Genomic DNA, 15,651 nt, shown 5'->3' with positions numbered 1-15,651 from the left:
CCAGCTCAACTCATCATCTCCCTCATAACCCCCATCTTCCGTCCTGCCATCTCTTATCTACCTACCCACCAATCCATCTAAACAACCATCCAAACATCCAGGTATATGACATGTCCATACCATCTCCCTATCTATATTAACCACGCAGTCATCAATCACATACCACCCATACCCATAAATCGCCATCCTCGCCTCGCCTCGCTACCCAATTAATTAATCAACCCAGCCCTCGCCTCGCCTCGCCTCCTGTCCTCCCCCCTCCCCCAAAAAAAAAGCTTATTTCGACTAGACCTAGCTAGCTAGCTGCATAGATGGCGGAGTGGAAGTGGACGTGACGGAGTGGGATAAGAGTGGGATAGAGTGGGATGATAGAGTGGGATGCACGCTACGGAGTTGGGTAGGGTAGGTAGGCTAATTAACCTCGGGCTAGGCTATGCTAATTAGCTAGAGGTAGGTAGGTAGGTTCGGTACAGCCAGAGTAATTACTCAGTGTATATGTAGCGGGGCATTTTGCTCTGATGTACGTGTGGCATGTGCCTACCTATAGGTATCTATACCTATAATTACCTCAGTATCTGTGTCCATCACGTACGTCTGTCTCTGTATAAACATGCGCGTGTATATATGTGCGTAGTGTATATATGTGCGTAGTGTATATATGTGCGTAGTGTATATATGTGCGTAGTGTATATATGTGCGTAGTGTATATATTTAGAAACAGCTAAAAAAAAATGCGCACTGCAGCAGTCTTGCGTCATACACACCCGACAAGTACTCGGTACTACCTAGGCTAGACTAGGTGGTGCCACATCGTGCCGATTGATATACTGTACTAAGGATGTATGCATGGCATAGCATAGCATGGCATAGCTTGGATTGGATAAACAGTACAGGATAGGATAACATGCACGTATGCATGCACACGCGATGAAGGTTCAAAGGATATAGTACACACGTATATGTGTTGTATTAATTACAGACTAACAACTAGTTACTACTTGTACTACTACTACTACTACTACTACTACTACTACTCCATTTTTATACACCGCTGCCCGTTCAAAGTCACAAACTTCAATAGACGTTTTTCAGTTTTCCTTCCGTCGTGTGCATGCGTGCCACCCGTCCGCCCCAGCCAGCCAGCCAGGCATATTCAACAGGTATCTCTGGGCCCCGGCTCCAGCTCCCCGCCCAAACCCAACGCGCCCCCAAGAACACCATTCGCACCGCCCCGGTGTAATGTAAGAAGATAGAAAGCCATGGATTGCGTTTGTTGTTTAGACATGTATACTTCGAAAGAAGAAGAAAGGTTTCTTTTTGGTTGAATCGTTGTAGCGAACAGTGGGAGTGTACTGTACAGAACAGATAGACCGTCGTATGCGCGTAGCTTTCGTGTCAATGGCGATTAGCGTCATCACCTGACAATGTCGGAGAAGCTGTCAAACACCTGGTAGACCGTCAGTAAAATTGCGCATCGTCACACGCGAAGCAGAACTCACAGAGGCATCCAATTCCACCCAGTCGTTCGTCTGCCAGCCACTAAAGAGATTCGACCCTGCTGGCTGAGCCGCGTCCCGGGGCTGTCTGGCTTCCATCCTAAGCTCCTCCAATATGATCTTGTATCGCTGTATCGGCGTTGCGGCACCGGGAGCGCTGGAGAGACGGGTAAACCCAGTCTCCGCGAGGTCAAACAGATCACGCTGTCCCTTGAGTTTGACGCATGTAACACCTCGGTCCGGGTGCGTTCTCAGCGAAATCTCCCACACGTAGACCACACATAGAGCGGAGAAGACGACGTAGCTGGTCCACCAGTAGGCATGGATCAGAGTCTGGTCCTTGGTCATGAGTTCGAAGAGATCGAGCACTTGACGTGCGCCGGCCAAACAGTCATCAACACACCTCTGGATGTCGCCGTGGTCGGCGTATGCTGGCTTCGACAGGAGGAATGGTCTGTTTGCATACACGAGCGCGTGGCCAAATGCAAGCTTTAGAGCGATGGACTGGCGCTTGAAACTTGGAATCAGAAATGACGGCCTGACGCTGCCAAGATGAGGCGGGAGGTTATCCTGCCAAGCATGCATCGCGGTCGAGTAGCGTCGAGCGTGTTTACAGCGATCGCTTGTGGCGACCGTCTTAGCTGCGTAAACATCCTTTGTAATCAGTCCAACAAAGTGTGCCATTCTAGACGCATCAGTCAGTATGAATAAGAGTTATAATCAGATCGGGATCACATACTCAGCGTGGGCTCTCAACGACTCAATGTGTGAGTCTTCCTGGTTGTCCTGGCCTGTGTTGCCGGCCGCAGTCATTTCCTCGTCGTTGGCGGCATCGGGTCTCACAGCACTGAGTTCTTCGTCAGGAAAGTGACGAGGACGGCCATACACGACTGCAAGATATCGGTCCATGGTATATGCCACCCAGAATGTACGCTTCATGACTTCTGTGTTGATGTAGTCTTCTGGTAGGCCAAACGCCAAGCGCCGGTATTCTCTCTCCTTCCGATGATAACCCAAAGCTGACTGCATCTGCACTACCATTCCAAACAGATAACGTGCTTCATTCATGCGCAACGACTGCAGGAGATAAAGAACTTGAAGCAACCGAGCTTGTACAGATTCCAGCGTTGGGAAGCCCATTTCCGAGTCGGTCATCCATGCAGCTGCGTTGAAAAAATAGTCACTGCGCGGCGACGGTTTGCCTTCCTCGCGCGGTGACAGGCTTGCAATCTTCTGCTTTCGGAGAGAGGCAATGGCAAACATGGCGAAGATGACTGCAGACTTGACAGGGCCGATCGACTCTACCCAGCCATTACGGTGACGGTCGTACTCTGCAAAGGCAGTCTCGAGCCAATCCTCTACGGTGGGACGGTGAAAGATTCGGTAGGTAACGACACAGAAGTCGAAATAGTACTCGAGTAGTTCTGCGTGGAAGGTTCTGTCTGGAGCGGGCAGACTAGATCTGTCTGGTCTTGGGCCGTCAAAGGGTCTGTCACCGGCAGTCATGACGACTTGGGACTGGACGCTGTGACCAGACTCATGGGCATCCTCAGTAACTCGGTCAGCAAGGCGCTTCCAGATTCTGTAGATGAAGAGCGTCTTGTAAGAGGGGGACTGTGATGCATCTTTCTCGACCACCTCTTGTTCTGGCGAGAGGTGAGAGACGCTGCGTTCTGGAAGTGCTGGAGAGAAGCCATTACTTTCATATCTAAGACGAGTGTCAGTAGGGAGGTAATGATGTTTTACGCGGTAATATGGTGGTAGTGCACGCCAGGACGAATTCTCTAGATGAAATGTGCCGAGACAAGCCAAGCGATGAGGATGTGGACCAAACAAGCATCGCGAATAAATACACTAATACAGTGCGCGAACGGCACCTGCATGGACCGGATGCGATGGCGCACTCTTCTTGAACGGGCCTAGCGCGTTCCGAGGTAGCCCACGGCCCTCGGAGCAGCGTGGAAACGCGTGACAGAAAAGAATGATGAAAAAAATAAAATAAACACTAATCGAGAGCGCGTTGATAGACGAGATAGTGATGAATTAGAGATGGAAAAGATAACAAAAGTCACTGACCTGGAGGCTGAAGTGTGAGCAGCTTCAAGCAGACGCGGCGGGTTGGAGCCGTTGTCGTCGGCAGCGGCGGGAGGAGTCCTCGGCTTGCCTCGCGCATATCTCGCATTGTAGACACACGAGAGGTTTTTTCGCTCGCAGATGTCGCAGGGAAGAGTACCGGAGCAGCGCACTTTCTTTGCCTTGCAGAGATCGCAAGCCCGACTGACCTTGGGCGTCTTGCGCCTGTTCTCGGCATCGAGCGCGGACTCGTCAGGCAGACTCCGCTTGAGGTAGGAATTGGACACGGGCGATGCCTGATGAGAAGAGTGTGTCTGAATCGAAGACTCGGTGGTGCTTGTCATTGCCGTCGACGGTGGTTGCGGCAAGGGAGATTCGCCAGTCATGTTGACTGGTCTCCAAGCAGAGTCGGACATGGCTGGTGCTCGCAACGTGACGAGACTCTAGAAGGTGATGACAACGATGATTATGATGGGGGAATGGAGAACGATTAATTGAGTGGAAAAGAGAGGGGAGAGAGAGAGTGTGTGTGTGTATGTGTATATGTGTGTATATGTGTGTATATGTGTTAGAGAGAGTGAGTGGTTGAGTGAGTGAGAGTGAGAATGGAAGAAAGAAAGAGAGAGAGAGAGAGAGAGAGAGAGGGTAGCAGACGCAGGACGAAGGGGAGAAGCAGCAGCAGCAGCAGCAGCAGCAGCAGAATGGCGGGCGGGTGGGCGGCGGAGACGAAGGGGAATCCGACTGCGGATTCTCTCTCTCCCTCCCACACCACACACGGCGGCGGATCAGCCAACGATTCATTCGCCATTCGCCAACCAGGGCAGTTTGGCAGCGTCTGGCAGTTTTTCTTGTCCCTCGTCGCCATGTCCCCTCGACGGTATGTGCCAATCGCGCTGTGCCCCAAGCTTCCCGCGACAATTCGATCTAGACGGCAGACACCGGGGGCCAGGCTTCGGTTCGGTCGGCGGCGGTGGTGCTGGTGACGAGAACGAATTTGATCACGAATTACCTACCGACCTACTCTTACCCGACAGACCACACTGACTAACTATTAACCTAACTAATAACTGTCCACTCGGTGGCAGAGCGAGAGAGAGTGGGCAGAGTGAGTATGAACGGGGGCAGAGATGCGGGCTTGGGGCATCTCCATAGCGCAGCCCGGCGCTAGTCTTTTCTGCCCTCCCCAATCTCGCCCTTTCTGGTGCCGGAACACGGCTTCTACCGCGGTTGACACTCTGGGTGTAAGTGTGAGTGTGAGGATAGGAAAAGCTGGAGTGAACAGCAGCAGAAAACAAACATTCATGACTGTAGATACCATACATACAGTAGATACATCCACCCATCCGTCCGTCCATACACACATACACGTACATACACGTCAAGGCTATGCCGCCCATGCCGCCGCTCCAGCCTTTCTTTACCCGGCGCACTCCAGCACCAGCACCAACACCAGCATCAGCAGCAGCATCAGCATCATTCTGCCCTGCGCCGCATGTGAACTCTCTCCAGGTCCTCCCCTGTGCCACTCACGCAAGGTCTTCAACCGCTCGCATCTTCTTTCTCCTTCTTCTCCTTGTCTCTCGCTCACTCCTCTCTTTGTCTATATAAATCACTTTCCCGTCTCCCTCCCATCATCATCGCCTCTACCTGCTGCTTACCGTTTAAAATACGCGCGAATCATGGCCTTCGTAATATGTAATTAGTAGTAGTAGTCGCCGTTATCGCATCGCATCCGCACACAACCCACAGACGCTGCAGCACCACCACCATCCTTCGTTCTCCGAAAGGATCAAACTCCGATGCGCTGAAACAAGGATTATTATGGGAGGACGAGGGGGTGCTGCATGACTCGCTAGCCTGTCGTTCTCGCTCGCCGGGACTAGCTTACCCGACTCCTTCCTTCCTCTGCCTCCCACTCGTTCGTTTTTCCCGGCTCCGGTGTCTTACCACCGTCACGGTTCGCGGTCACGGTTACGGTCACGCTTGCGGTCTACGCTCTGCCGATGGTCATTGTGTGTTATCACTGTTCCCTTCATCATGATATTACTTAACCTCATAGAAGACAGTGACGAGTAGTGTTGGTCTGGACACTTCCATCGTGAACATGGAGTGTTGTTCCAAAAGACCTGCGTAGTAGTAAAACACACACACAGTATAGACCAGCCTCTGTGAAACATGCAAAACTGCCATTTCCCACGATACACAGCTGATTATCGACCTGGCAATCTTAGCATATCCATGAATTTCCCCAATGTCCAGTGCTATATACATGTGTGCATTGCGTATCAACCAGCCAGTATGCTACCAGGACGTGATATTCTGAGTCCTCACAGCAGACAGAACTGAGGTTCTTTGACCTCGATAGACGTGGAATGAAGGTCATAGCTTGACTCATTTATTATACTCCAAGTTTTATCATAGTATACCTACGTCCAATGTGCGCTACAGTTCTACAACTCTAGGGTAGAGCGTTGGGGCTCATAACCTATTGGAAGAAGAGAGTTGATGTATTTGATGAGGCATTCAATTGTATTGTAAGTGTGTAGAGAACTAAGTTTAAGAGACTCAGAAGAAAGCTATTTATCTGTGAAGACACTAATCCCTTTTAGAAAGTTGTGTTCACTAGCCATAGGACTTTCCTATAATACTCCCCAATGCTAAGTGTATATATACATTTAGTAATATTCAATAAAGGAGAGTTTAAATGAGTAGTAATAAAAGATAGAAGATAATAAAGATAAAAGTAAGAGTGTGAGCGAGTACTAGCATAAATCGATCGCCTTTTTTAACTTATCTAATAGCGGTAAAGGTAATCCTTTAGTTCCTATGTCTGCAATGTTGTCGCAACTTACGACATGTTAAATGGCTATGACTCTATTCGTAAACAGTTCACGGACGGCGTAGTAATGTATAGCTATATGCTTGGACCGAACTGTGATCTACTAATTTCGAATAAGTGCTAGGGCTGCTTGATTGTCCATAAGAAGGAAGGGAATCGGAATGTCGCAACTTGCAAGTGTAAAGATTTCCTTGATGCCTAACAGAGCCCATTGTAAATGACTTGTTGCTTTTGAGCAAGCCATATACTCGGCTTCACATGTCGATTTGGCTACACTTAACTATCTTGTTACTGGTACCCGTCCAGATCTTGCTTTTACAGTCGGAATGTGCGCCACTTTCAATGCCAACCCGTCAGAGCAACATGCACAGATCGCATTCGGGACATTGCGATATCTTAAGAATACCATCGACCAATGCCTTGTTCTGAAGAAGTCCAAAGGTGCGAATTTCTAATGCGTAAGACTATGCAGATCCGGCATAAGTCATTATGGGTAGTGCTGTATCCACTACCATATCTTACTTAATCGTTCGTGTGTCCCTGAATGCTCTACAAAGAGTATGCATCCATTCTGACCTGGCTTCTATTTGCCTACAATCGTACTCTTCCATAGGCTATCATGTTAGTAGTGGAACCTAGGCTTATGATATTACTACAACTTTCACGACGGTGTATTCTACGTAGAACATCAGTTTGCTCTACTGGGTATACATAGAAACAGTGTCCTGATCAAGTACATCCTCCACCATCACGCACTCACACCACAGCACAACCACAGCGATACAAGCGAAACCATGTTATTCTATCTACTTAATACAAACACCCACCCACCAAACACCCAGTAAACCCCCCAATCTCCCCCTACATCAGCCTCAAATCCGACTCACTCCGACTCATAATCCGCCTATGCCCCAACCCCCTGATCTCCCCTCCTCCTCCCTCCTCCTCCTCCTCCTCCTCCACAAGCAACACCTCACTCTGCGTCACACTCGCCGGCCGCCTCTCCACCTCCGGCACCGGCACCCCAGCCGGCCACGCCACCTCCAACGGCAGCGTGCGCGCCGCATCCACCGGCATCTCCCGCTGCCACTGGTCTCGCATCCCCAGTGGGAGCAAGTACACCTTGCCGTCCGGTCCATTACATACCCAGTAGCGCAGTCCGGCGGGGAAATCACCTGTGTCGGGGGCCATGTGCTCGAAGGGGCCTGTGCCGCGCCATGCTTCTACTGCTGGGGCGACGAGTGTGTGCGGCGTTGGGGAGCGCGCGAGGAGGGCGGCCGGGTGGGAGCTGGTGAAGGAGGAGCTGGGGTCAGAGGGTATGGTAGGGGTGGGGTTGGTGTGGATGTGGTGGGTGTAGCGGGAGAGGTCCGCGTTTGCGCTGGAGATGACGGATGGAGGGCCGGAGGAGGCGCGGGCAGCGGGTGCAGCGGCAGCGGAGCCAGGCACGGCAAGATCGGGGCCGCGGGGGGTGGGAGCAGCGGGCACGCAGAAGGGGTTGCGCGGGTCGGAGGCCCAGTTGTCGGGCAGAGGCTTTACTTCCAGGACGCGGCGGCCGTCGGGGGTCTTGACGAGGAGGACGTCCTCGTAGCGGCATCCGCGGAAGTTTTTGCTGACCATCATGCGGGCGGCGACGTAGATTGGGGCCATGATTGGGCCCTGCTGTTGCTGGTGCTGCTGGGGAGTCTGTCCGGAGGGGCCCGCTGGCGTCGAGGGCCGGGTTGGGAGGAGGGCGTGGTGGCCGACGCGTGGCTGGCTTTGGTTGCGGTGGTGCTTGAATGGCGTGGGGAAGCTGGGACGGGAGGTGTCGACTGGAGGGGTGGGCTTGATGGTATTCGTCACGGGGATATGCGCTGGACGAGTCGATCTGGAGAGGTTGCGGAGGACGTCCGCGCTCATGGCTCTTTCTTCCAGGAGCAAGTTGACCCATTCTGTTCCCGCAGTCAGTACAGCTCGACCTTTTGCATGGGCGTAGATATATCGGGGGCAACCTACTAGGGATCCAAAAACGGCCGCCGAACTTGTCCCTATATTCGACTCTGGGGAAATTGCCTCTGCCATGCTGCATGTAAAGGGCCCTGAACGTGATCGGATCTCCCTCTTGCAAGCCATGATGCTCCAGGGGTCCCATGGGCGATTTCATCGCGTTTGCTTGTGTGGGCATGTCGATGGCATCTTGACGCAGACAGTTGCGGCCCACGATGTCTACGACACGCATCTGCGCACTAAATGTACCTGGGATTGACGGCGCGTTCCTGACGATCCATGGTGGGATGGATTTTGTTCGGTCAGCCTGGATGTATCTCAGTGATACGACTCCACCACCGGCAGGAAACGCCTCCATGGGCTTGCCCGTGCCATCATAAAGGTACCGGCCCACGAAGTAGTAGTCAGGGGCTCGGAGTCGATCCATGTTCACCAATGGTGCTTGTGATCCGCTGACGAAGATCCTCTCTGCGTTGGTGTACTGAAGCAGGACAGCCAGTGCATCGGTTGGGGTGGTCATGTTGAGGAGATGCGATGTTTGTGCTTGTGGATAGGCTAAACGCGAGGTACAGTTAGTTGAGACACTTTGATTGTGGCAGATGGCTATCCAGAGCTCCTCTTCTTTGCTACAGCAAGATCTGCTTTTGCAAAGGATCGTAGTGTGGTAGTGGGCTCTGTAGCCTGTCTGAACTGTGTGAAGGACAAAGCCAGCTGCCAGATCTGATATGATGAGTGTACGTACCTTTGTGTTTGATGTCTTGGGCAGTCTATCTCTGCTCTGTCTCGGTGGAGGAAATGGTGGATTTGCTTCTAGCGTTGGGAATATCTATGGAGCTTGGTGTTCAGAAGTAAGAGGGTCAACGGTGTTTATATATTGACGAAATACGGTGCGTCCCTGGAACCGAGGGCACGGGCTTCGGCTACGTAACTCTCTCAAGTGAATGTTTACCAACACTAGCTCAGAGTGAGCCCAATGTAAAACTTCATACTCGCTCTTGAACTTAGGAGATCCCCAACTCGCAACTGACAGGTTCTCTGAGGCCCAATATAGATGACATTCATCCGCCTCAGCATCAAACGAGAGGCCTTGGCATGGCATTAGGACTAGGTCTTGATAATGTAAGATAGATTCCGTCAGTCAAAGCCTGTAAATGATTTTCATATGGACCCCAGTCAAACTCATAACGTCGAACTGATGGCAAAGCAATATAGGAAGTCCATAGAGTGATCACGGGTTATAACAAGTCCCAATATCAGTCCAGTATCATCACTGAGGCTGATTGAGCCTCGTGGGTTTCACCTTTATCATGAGCATAGGCTTCACATCAGACTCATAATACTCGGCTAGAGGATGCTCGCTTGCAGCGTGTACGACTGAATAACAGTGAGTCTACAGACAAGCTGTGAAGAGCCTGTTTTCCAGTCTCTGCAATTCGGGGACACCGAACTTGTACTTACTACTGCCCGGGTGCTACGAAAAGAGTCTTGATGCTCGAACCCTATTGGAATGTGCCTATAGCTCTGCAAAGTAAGTCCCTAGAGAATGACGTTCGGAGTTGAACCTCCCTTTTTAGTAGTTTGATACGTAGTCTGATATGGAGATAGATAGCTTCCTAGCTTCACTCCCCTTTGAGAGACGAGACTCTACGCCTGATACCCCCTTTAAGCACACCATCAAAGGCCTTTTACGAGATGACAACCTGTACATAGTCGACGAAAAAGAACACAAGAAGCAGAAAAAGATATGAAGCAAAATCTGGGCTACATTCTTCATGACAAGACATTGATAGAGGGAAAGAGACCAAGATGACTTTGTGCAAGATCGCTGTTATATCAAAGAGACGTCTAAATAGGGGCAGTCTATGTTGGGTATGTTGGGCCCGGGCTTTGACTATTGGCACAAATATAACTGAGATATGAAGTAAAAGTACTGGCCTAAGGCAACATGATAAGAGACCTGGTGGTTGTTCCAGGACATCTCGAATAACACTCGTGGGACGATATGCCATATACATAAGCAGTGAGAATAAGTGGCACATGGCCTGTCGCACCAGAGTCGACATCAGAAAGAAACGGGAGACAAACGAAGCAATTTAGTACTACGAGAGGGTCCTTCTATAAAAACAGGAATGAGAATCTCAGAAGAGGATAAGCTAGGCCGGGCGTGTCAGATCACTCTGTTAGCCAGCCTTATGGGCCCTAGTGGGAAAATGACTTGAACAAATAAGTGGACATGGCGAGAGTAAAGATGAAAAAGAATAGAGTCCCTGGCCACAAGTATCCCATACTTTCCAGGCAAAACCCTGTATGGTAATCTGAATATTTTGGACCCTATATTCGGAAGTGAGAACTCAGTCTTGACTGATTCATGCGCGAACCTCAGTCATGCTAGACATAAAGCAGGCACCGATATGGACGGATCATCGAAGCGTTCCGACGAAGTTAGGGAAGATTCAAGGTAGAATAAATACACTAAAATGGCTCTGCTGAGTCTACAGGATATCAGCTTTTAAAAGGGGCAGCATAAGACAACTGCCAAAATCAAGAAATGTTACTAAGGCAGCAACTCGAGAGCTAGCCTTTGTCAGAGCTGACTGTGCTACTTAGCGTGCTCCGACGCAGCGTTAGTGGCCGAGACCTCGGCATCGTGACGCTGGGGGATAGAGTCGCGGCCGATAATGTGATCGCCAGCCACCCCCAAAAGAACGCTTTCTTCAACTCTTGAGCCCATTTCACATCGCTTCCAAGTCGGTGTTCCATCGTCGTCTCGGACTAAGTTCAGGTTCGCAGGCGCCTATAGCCGTGCATTCACTGCTCATCATGATTCGAGAAGACCTGGTCAACTCTGCTGTAAGTCGATAGTCGTTTCGCATAGCTACGTGCGGCGCCACTAACATGATCACAGGTCTCCTGTGCGTTAGATATGCCATATCGCTCGTATGAGCGCATGCTAATGCTCTCTTTATAGTCCTCCAAGATCCATCCGTCGCAAATTCCCCGCTCGACAAACGGATAGCTTTTCTCCAGTCCAAGAACCTCACCCAAGAAGAGGTCGACATCTCCCTAGCTCGCGCCGGCGATGGCTCCTATGCAGCCCCGGTAACGCAAGCACAAGGTGCAAACTATGCATATCGGCCGCCTCCTCCACCCGGATATGGACCAGCGGGCTACTGGCCACAACCACCACAAGAGTATGTACGATCGCATGACATATCCTCCTGTCGAAATACTGACGATGATGTGTTATAGAGCTCCAAGAAGAGATTGGCGAGATTGGTTCATAATGGCTACCGTTCTCAGTGGTGTGAGTTACGGGCTATACTTCACCGCCAAGGTACCTGATACTCAAACTCGAACAACATGTTTACAAGACTGACCATTGAAAGCGCTACATCTATCCACTCATCGCGCCTCCTACACCTCCGCAATTGGAACAGGATAAGGCATCAGTAGATGAAGCATTCAACCGCGCATTCGCCCTCCTCGACCAGCTGAACACCGACACCACCGCTCTCAAAGCTTCGGAAGAAGCTAGAACGCAGCGACTGGATACTGCTTTGGCAGATATGGAGGGCGTAATTACATCGCTCAAAGATTCGTCGAGAAAACGAGACGAAGACAGTCGGCGCATAGAGGATGATGTTCGCGGATTGCGCAACCTTATACCAAAGGCTCTAGAATCTCACAAAGAGACTACAAGCGCACAGCTGAAAGATCTCGGGAATGAGTTGAAGAGTCTCAAGACACTTGTCGCAAACCGAATGAGTGCGGGAACTGCTCCGGCCACCACTCCACGACCCGTTGCAACGACTACACACAATCAACCAGGGATCCCAGGCATTAGTGGATCATCTACAGGTATTCCACCAAGTCCAGCTCCAGTGGCACCGGCCACCGCAGCGACAACATCAAACGGAGTGAATAATGCGTCCTCTGAGGGGGCTCCAGCAGCAGCAGCCGCATCGGATAAACCACAAAGCCCTTATGGAAGGTTTACGAATGGACGTGCAGCAATTCCTGCCTGGCAAATGGCTGCTGCAAAGAAGAACGATGAAAAGAAAGACACTGCAGAGAGTGGAACCGTGACTGAGACAACGCCAGGTTCATGAACATTAACGATGCAGACTGTACAGCGTGGTTCGTGGACGTGATGCCAATGAGAATTGAGTTTTCGACGATGTAGTTAATACAAGCTTCCAAATTTGGACTCACGAACTCTCTGATCGAATATGGTGAAGACTGACGTACATGTGAAGAAGTAACAAGAAGCGTCTTGTTCAATGTGTCAAGCTCGGGCGCTGATTGGTGTTGCTGTGCGGTATCCGGGCAACATATCTTTGGCCGGTATTTTCCCGAGCTTGTTATGATACTCAACTCTGAGCACTGCAGCATGATCTGTGCGTTATTTACACCTAGATATTCTTTGCGCCGACACGTCTTAGCCAGCAGATCTTACGTCTAATTGTTGAAGTACCACGTATTACTCTTCCCATCGAAATGGCCCTCGACGGCCTTTTTTCTGCACGTCGCCCGCGAGAGGTACGAACAACGCGTTGTTGCGATGCGCAGCTTCCCAGCGGGTCTCACGACTATCGAATCCTGACTGACAGTGGATCTAGACCCTTGGTGCAGTCTCTCAAAACGCAAATTCGTCGATACCAATGCCTGCATCCGCAATGAAACGGTCCAATTCCAATTCTAATCTCCAACAGCCGCCATTTACTGGAGCCCACGGGCGCTCGACCTCTGGGTCGCGCATGTCGCTTGCTCCAGGAATGCGCCCGAGCCAACCTGTCTTTCATCGCTCGTCTTCGGGGAATAATCTGGCAGATATGGGTATGCATTCGGTGCAGCGCACTTCGACTGCGAACATGTTTAGCAGCGCGCCCGGGAGAAAGAGCTTCGCGCCCGGTGGGAATATGGTTGCGCAAACACCGGCATCCGCACATTCGATGGATCAAAGTGCGCAAAGGAGAAGTAGTGTTTTCAAAGCCCGGTCTTCATCTGGAATGGGCGCACAAGCCAGCACAGGAACGAGCTTCTTCCAACAGACGGCGGCAAGCTCGGCCGTCACTATCCAAGATCCACGAAGATTGAGAGACGCGAGCGTAAGGCACGAGATGGCCCACCAATTGACTGAGTACCTTACGCAAAATAACTTTGAAATGGATATGAAGTACCAACTGTCACCAAAAGCCATGACCAGTCCGACACAAAAGGATTTTATCATGATGTTCCAATGGCTGTACCGACAAATAGACCCCAGTTACAGGTTTCAAAAGAATATTGATGCGGAAGTTCCGCCACTATTGACGCAGATGAGGTACCCTTTCGCACGGAACATCTCGAAATCCTCACTCACAGCGGTGGGCGGCAATAACTGGTTCACCTTTCTTGGAATGCTGCACTGGATGATGCAACTTGCGCAAATGATGCAGCAATACGCGACCGGTGCGTTCGATCACGCTTGCGCCGAAGCTGGCTTCGACGTTAGTGGTGACCGAATTATCTTTGACTTCCTGAGCGACGCATACCGGACCTGGTTACAAATGGACGACGATGACGAAGATGACGCGGACAAACTTGTCCAGCCTCATGTGGAACAGATGGCTGCGAAATTCGAACAGGCCAACGAGTATCACCTGGAGCAGATGAAGATGCTTGAAGCCGAGCATAAAGCGTTACAAGACCAGATTGACGAGCTCACAAAGGACGGCCCACGTATGGCCAAGCTCGAGGAACAGATAAAAGTCCTGGAAGAGGACCGCGTCAAGTTCGAGAAATACAACAACACGATGGAGGACAAGGTTGCGCGACACGAGCAGCGCGTGCAGCTCCTCAGCGACGAGATCGAGAAGACGGATCGAGAGCTCGAGGAGGTGGAGCGGGAGAGATCGACGCTGCAGGACATGGTCGACAAGCAAGGGTTGACCATTGCTGATATCGACAAGATGAACGCGGAGCGTGAACGACTACAAAAGGGTGTTGAGACGTTCAGCGTCCGGCTTGAAGAGTCTAAGAAACGCCTTGCAGAGAAGGAAATGGAAGCCAGCACCAAGCTGGATGAGCTCGAGCTTGTAGTTGAAAAGTACAACGCTCTCGGCTATCAAATTGCCGTCATCCCATCAACAGCGGCAAACGCCAAAGGACAGGACTATGAGCTCATCCTCACCGTCAACGAAGGGCCAGACTTCCGCGGCTCCCAAATGGGCAGCTCAAATCCAGGCGCTCCCGAGTCTGATCGTCTCCTGGCAGATTCAGGAAACGGGTACCAGGCACACCACCTCCTGAACCTCGACATCAAGGGAACTGTGCGCAACAACATCACCCAGCTCCGGAAAGAGATCCGCGAGCGACGCAACCAAGCCCTGGAAGCCGACATCGAGAACCACGACATTCTCGACAAGGTGAAGGAGGCCATGGACGAACGACAAGCCGAGGTCGAAACGCTGGGCCACAAAGTGCGCGCCGCAGAGGAGGAATTCGAAAAGACCAAGGAGGTATGCCTGATCCCCTTTCCCCCCCCCCCAACCTCCCCCTAATCCTTCCATCCCCCTCTAACCCCCAAACTAACAAACAACCCAACCAGATAACCCAAGTCCAAAAAATGAACTCGGACGCCCAAATCGAACGCATGGAAAAGGAACTCGCCAAGATGCGCGCCGGCCTCGGCGAATCCCTCCAGCTCATGGAGCAGCGCGAGATGAACACCAACATTGCCTACGAGCAGCTTACCCTGCGCGCTGCTGCGCTGCGCGAGGAACTCCACACCGAGATCGAGCGCATGCTTAATGATGTTATTCGGTTTAAAGTCCATGTGCAGAAGAGTCTGGAGGATCATGAGTCGTTTATTGCGGAGCAGGTTAGTGCGGAGTTGGAGGAGCAGGATTTGCTGGAGGGGGTGGGGGGGGATGGTTTGGAGGGTGGTGGGGAGGGGGAGGGGGATGAGTAGGGGGGGATGAGTAGGGTGTTGGGGGTTGGTGATTGGTATGATGTGATGACTTTTTTTGACTTGATGCTTGGTGTTGGGATTGGTTGGTTGGTTGTTTTGCATGCATGCTGCATGCTGCGGTCCATTATTGTCAGGATAGAGGGAGAGACACAGCCACTGTCTTCGCCTTTGTCCGTTTTTAGTTTTGTTTTCATTTCACCGAAGATACCTACCTCATTGGGGAAGAAAGAGAGCGGGCGTTTTTCTTGGCTTCTTTTCTTTTCTTCTTTGGATTCCCGTTAATAACAGACGTCGTGCGCTGGATGCTT

The 15,651-nt window shown here is 51.2% G+C and overlaps 5 protein-coding genes across 5 annotated transcripts; 3 read left to right on the top strand and 2 right to left on the bottom strand.

Annotated features, from left to right (window-relative positions):
- Positions 1–1,414: 1,414 nt before the first annotated feature.
- EJ05DRAFT_491811 (uncharacterized protein) lies at positions 1,415–3,955 on the bottom strand (the record flags this gene model as incomplete). Its single annotated transcript, XM_033746001.1, has 4 exons — positions 1,415–1,447; positions 1,500–2,181; positions 2,236–3,204; positions 3,573–3,955. The coding sequence occupies 4 exons, from the start codon at positions 3,953–3,955 to the stop codon at positions 1,415–1,417; spliced, it is 2,067 nt and encodes a 688-aa protein (XP_033603411.1).
- A 385-nt stretch (positions 3,956–4,340) lies between these two features.
- EJ05DRAFT_247873 (uncharacterized protein) lies at positions 4,341–5,442 on the top strand. The gene has a single exon (XM_033740132.1). The coding sequence runs from the start codon at positions 4,697–4,699 to the stop codon at positions 5,270–5,272; it is 576 nt and encodes a 191-aa protein (XP_033603410.1). The 5' UTR covers positions 4,341–4,696; the 3' UTR covers positions 5,273–5,442.
- A 1,607-nt stretch (positions 5,443–7,049) lies between these two features.
- Positions 7,050–8,911, bottom strand: EJ05DRAFT_483383 (uncharacterized protein; the record flags this gene model as incomplete). The annotated part of the gene is made up of 3 exons (XM_033745248.1): positions 7,050–7,084; positions 7,296–8,336; positions 8,401–8,911. The coding sequence occupies 3 exons, from the start codon at positions 8,909–8,911 to the stop codon at positions 7,050–7,052; spliced, it is 1,587 nt and encodes a 528-aa protein (XP_033603409.1).
- Positions 8,912–11,046: 2,135 nt separating this feature from the next.
- Positions 11,047–12,604, top strand: EJ05DRAFT_473529 (uncharacterized protein). Its single transcript, XM_033743419.1, has 5 exons — positions 11,047–11,241; positions 11,297–11,303; positions 11,360–11,582; positions 11,641–11,725; positions 11,778–12,604. Exons 1-5 carry the CDS (start codon positions 11,212–11,214, stop codon positions 12,498–12,500), a joined length of 1,068 nt encoding a protein of 355 aa, XP_033603408.1. The 5' UTR covers positions 11,047–11,211; the 3' UTR covers positions 12,501–12,604.
- Positions 12,605–12,630: 26 nt separating this feature from the next.
- Positions 12,631–15,343, top strand: EJ05DRAFT_461567 (HEC/Ndc80p family protein-like protein; the record flags this gene model as incomplete). The annotated part of the gene is made up of 3 exons (XM_033742650.1): positions 12,631–12,930; positions 13,011–14,891; positions 14,981–15,343. The coding sequence occupies exons 1-3, from the start codon at positions 12,889–12,891 to the stop codon at positions 15,341–15,343; spliced, it is 2,286 nt and encodes a 761-aa protein (XP_033603407.1). The 5' UTR covers positions 12,631–12,888.
- Between the last annotated feature and the right edge of the window lie 308 nt (positions 15,344–15,651).

The sequence above is a fragment of the Pseudovirgaria hyperparasitica genome (genome assembly GCF_010093815.1).
Source record: "Pseudovirgaria hyperparasitica strain CBS 121739 unplaced genomic scaffold EJ05scaffold_3, whole genome shotgun sequence".
Lineage (NCBI taxonomy): Eukaryota > Fungi > Ascomycota > Dothideomycetes > Acrospermales > Acrospermaceae > Pseudovirgaria > Pseudovirgaria hyperparasitica.
This window is presented reverse-complemented; position numbering and strand designations above follow the sequence as displayed.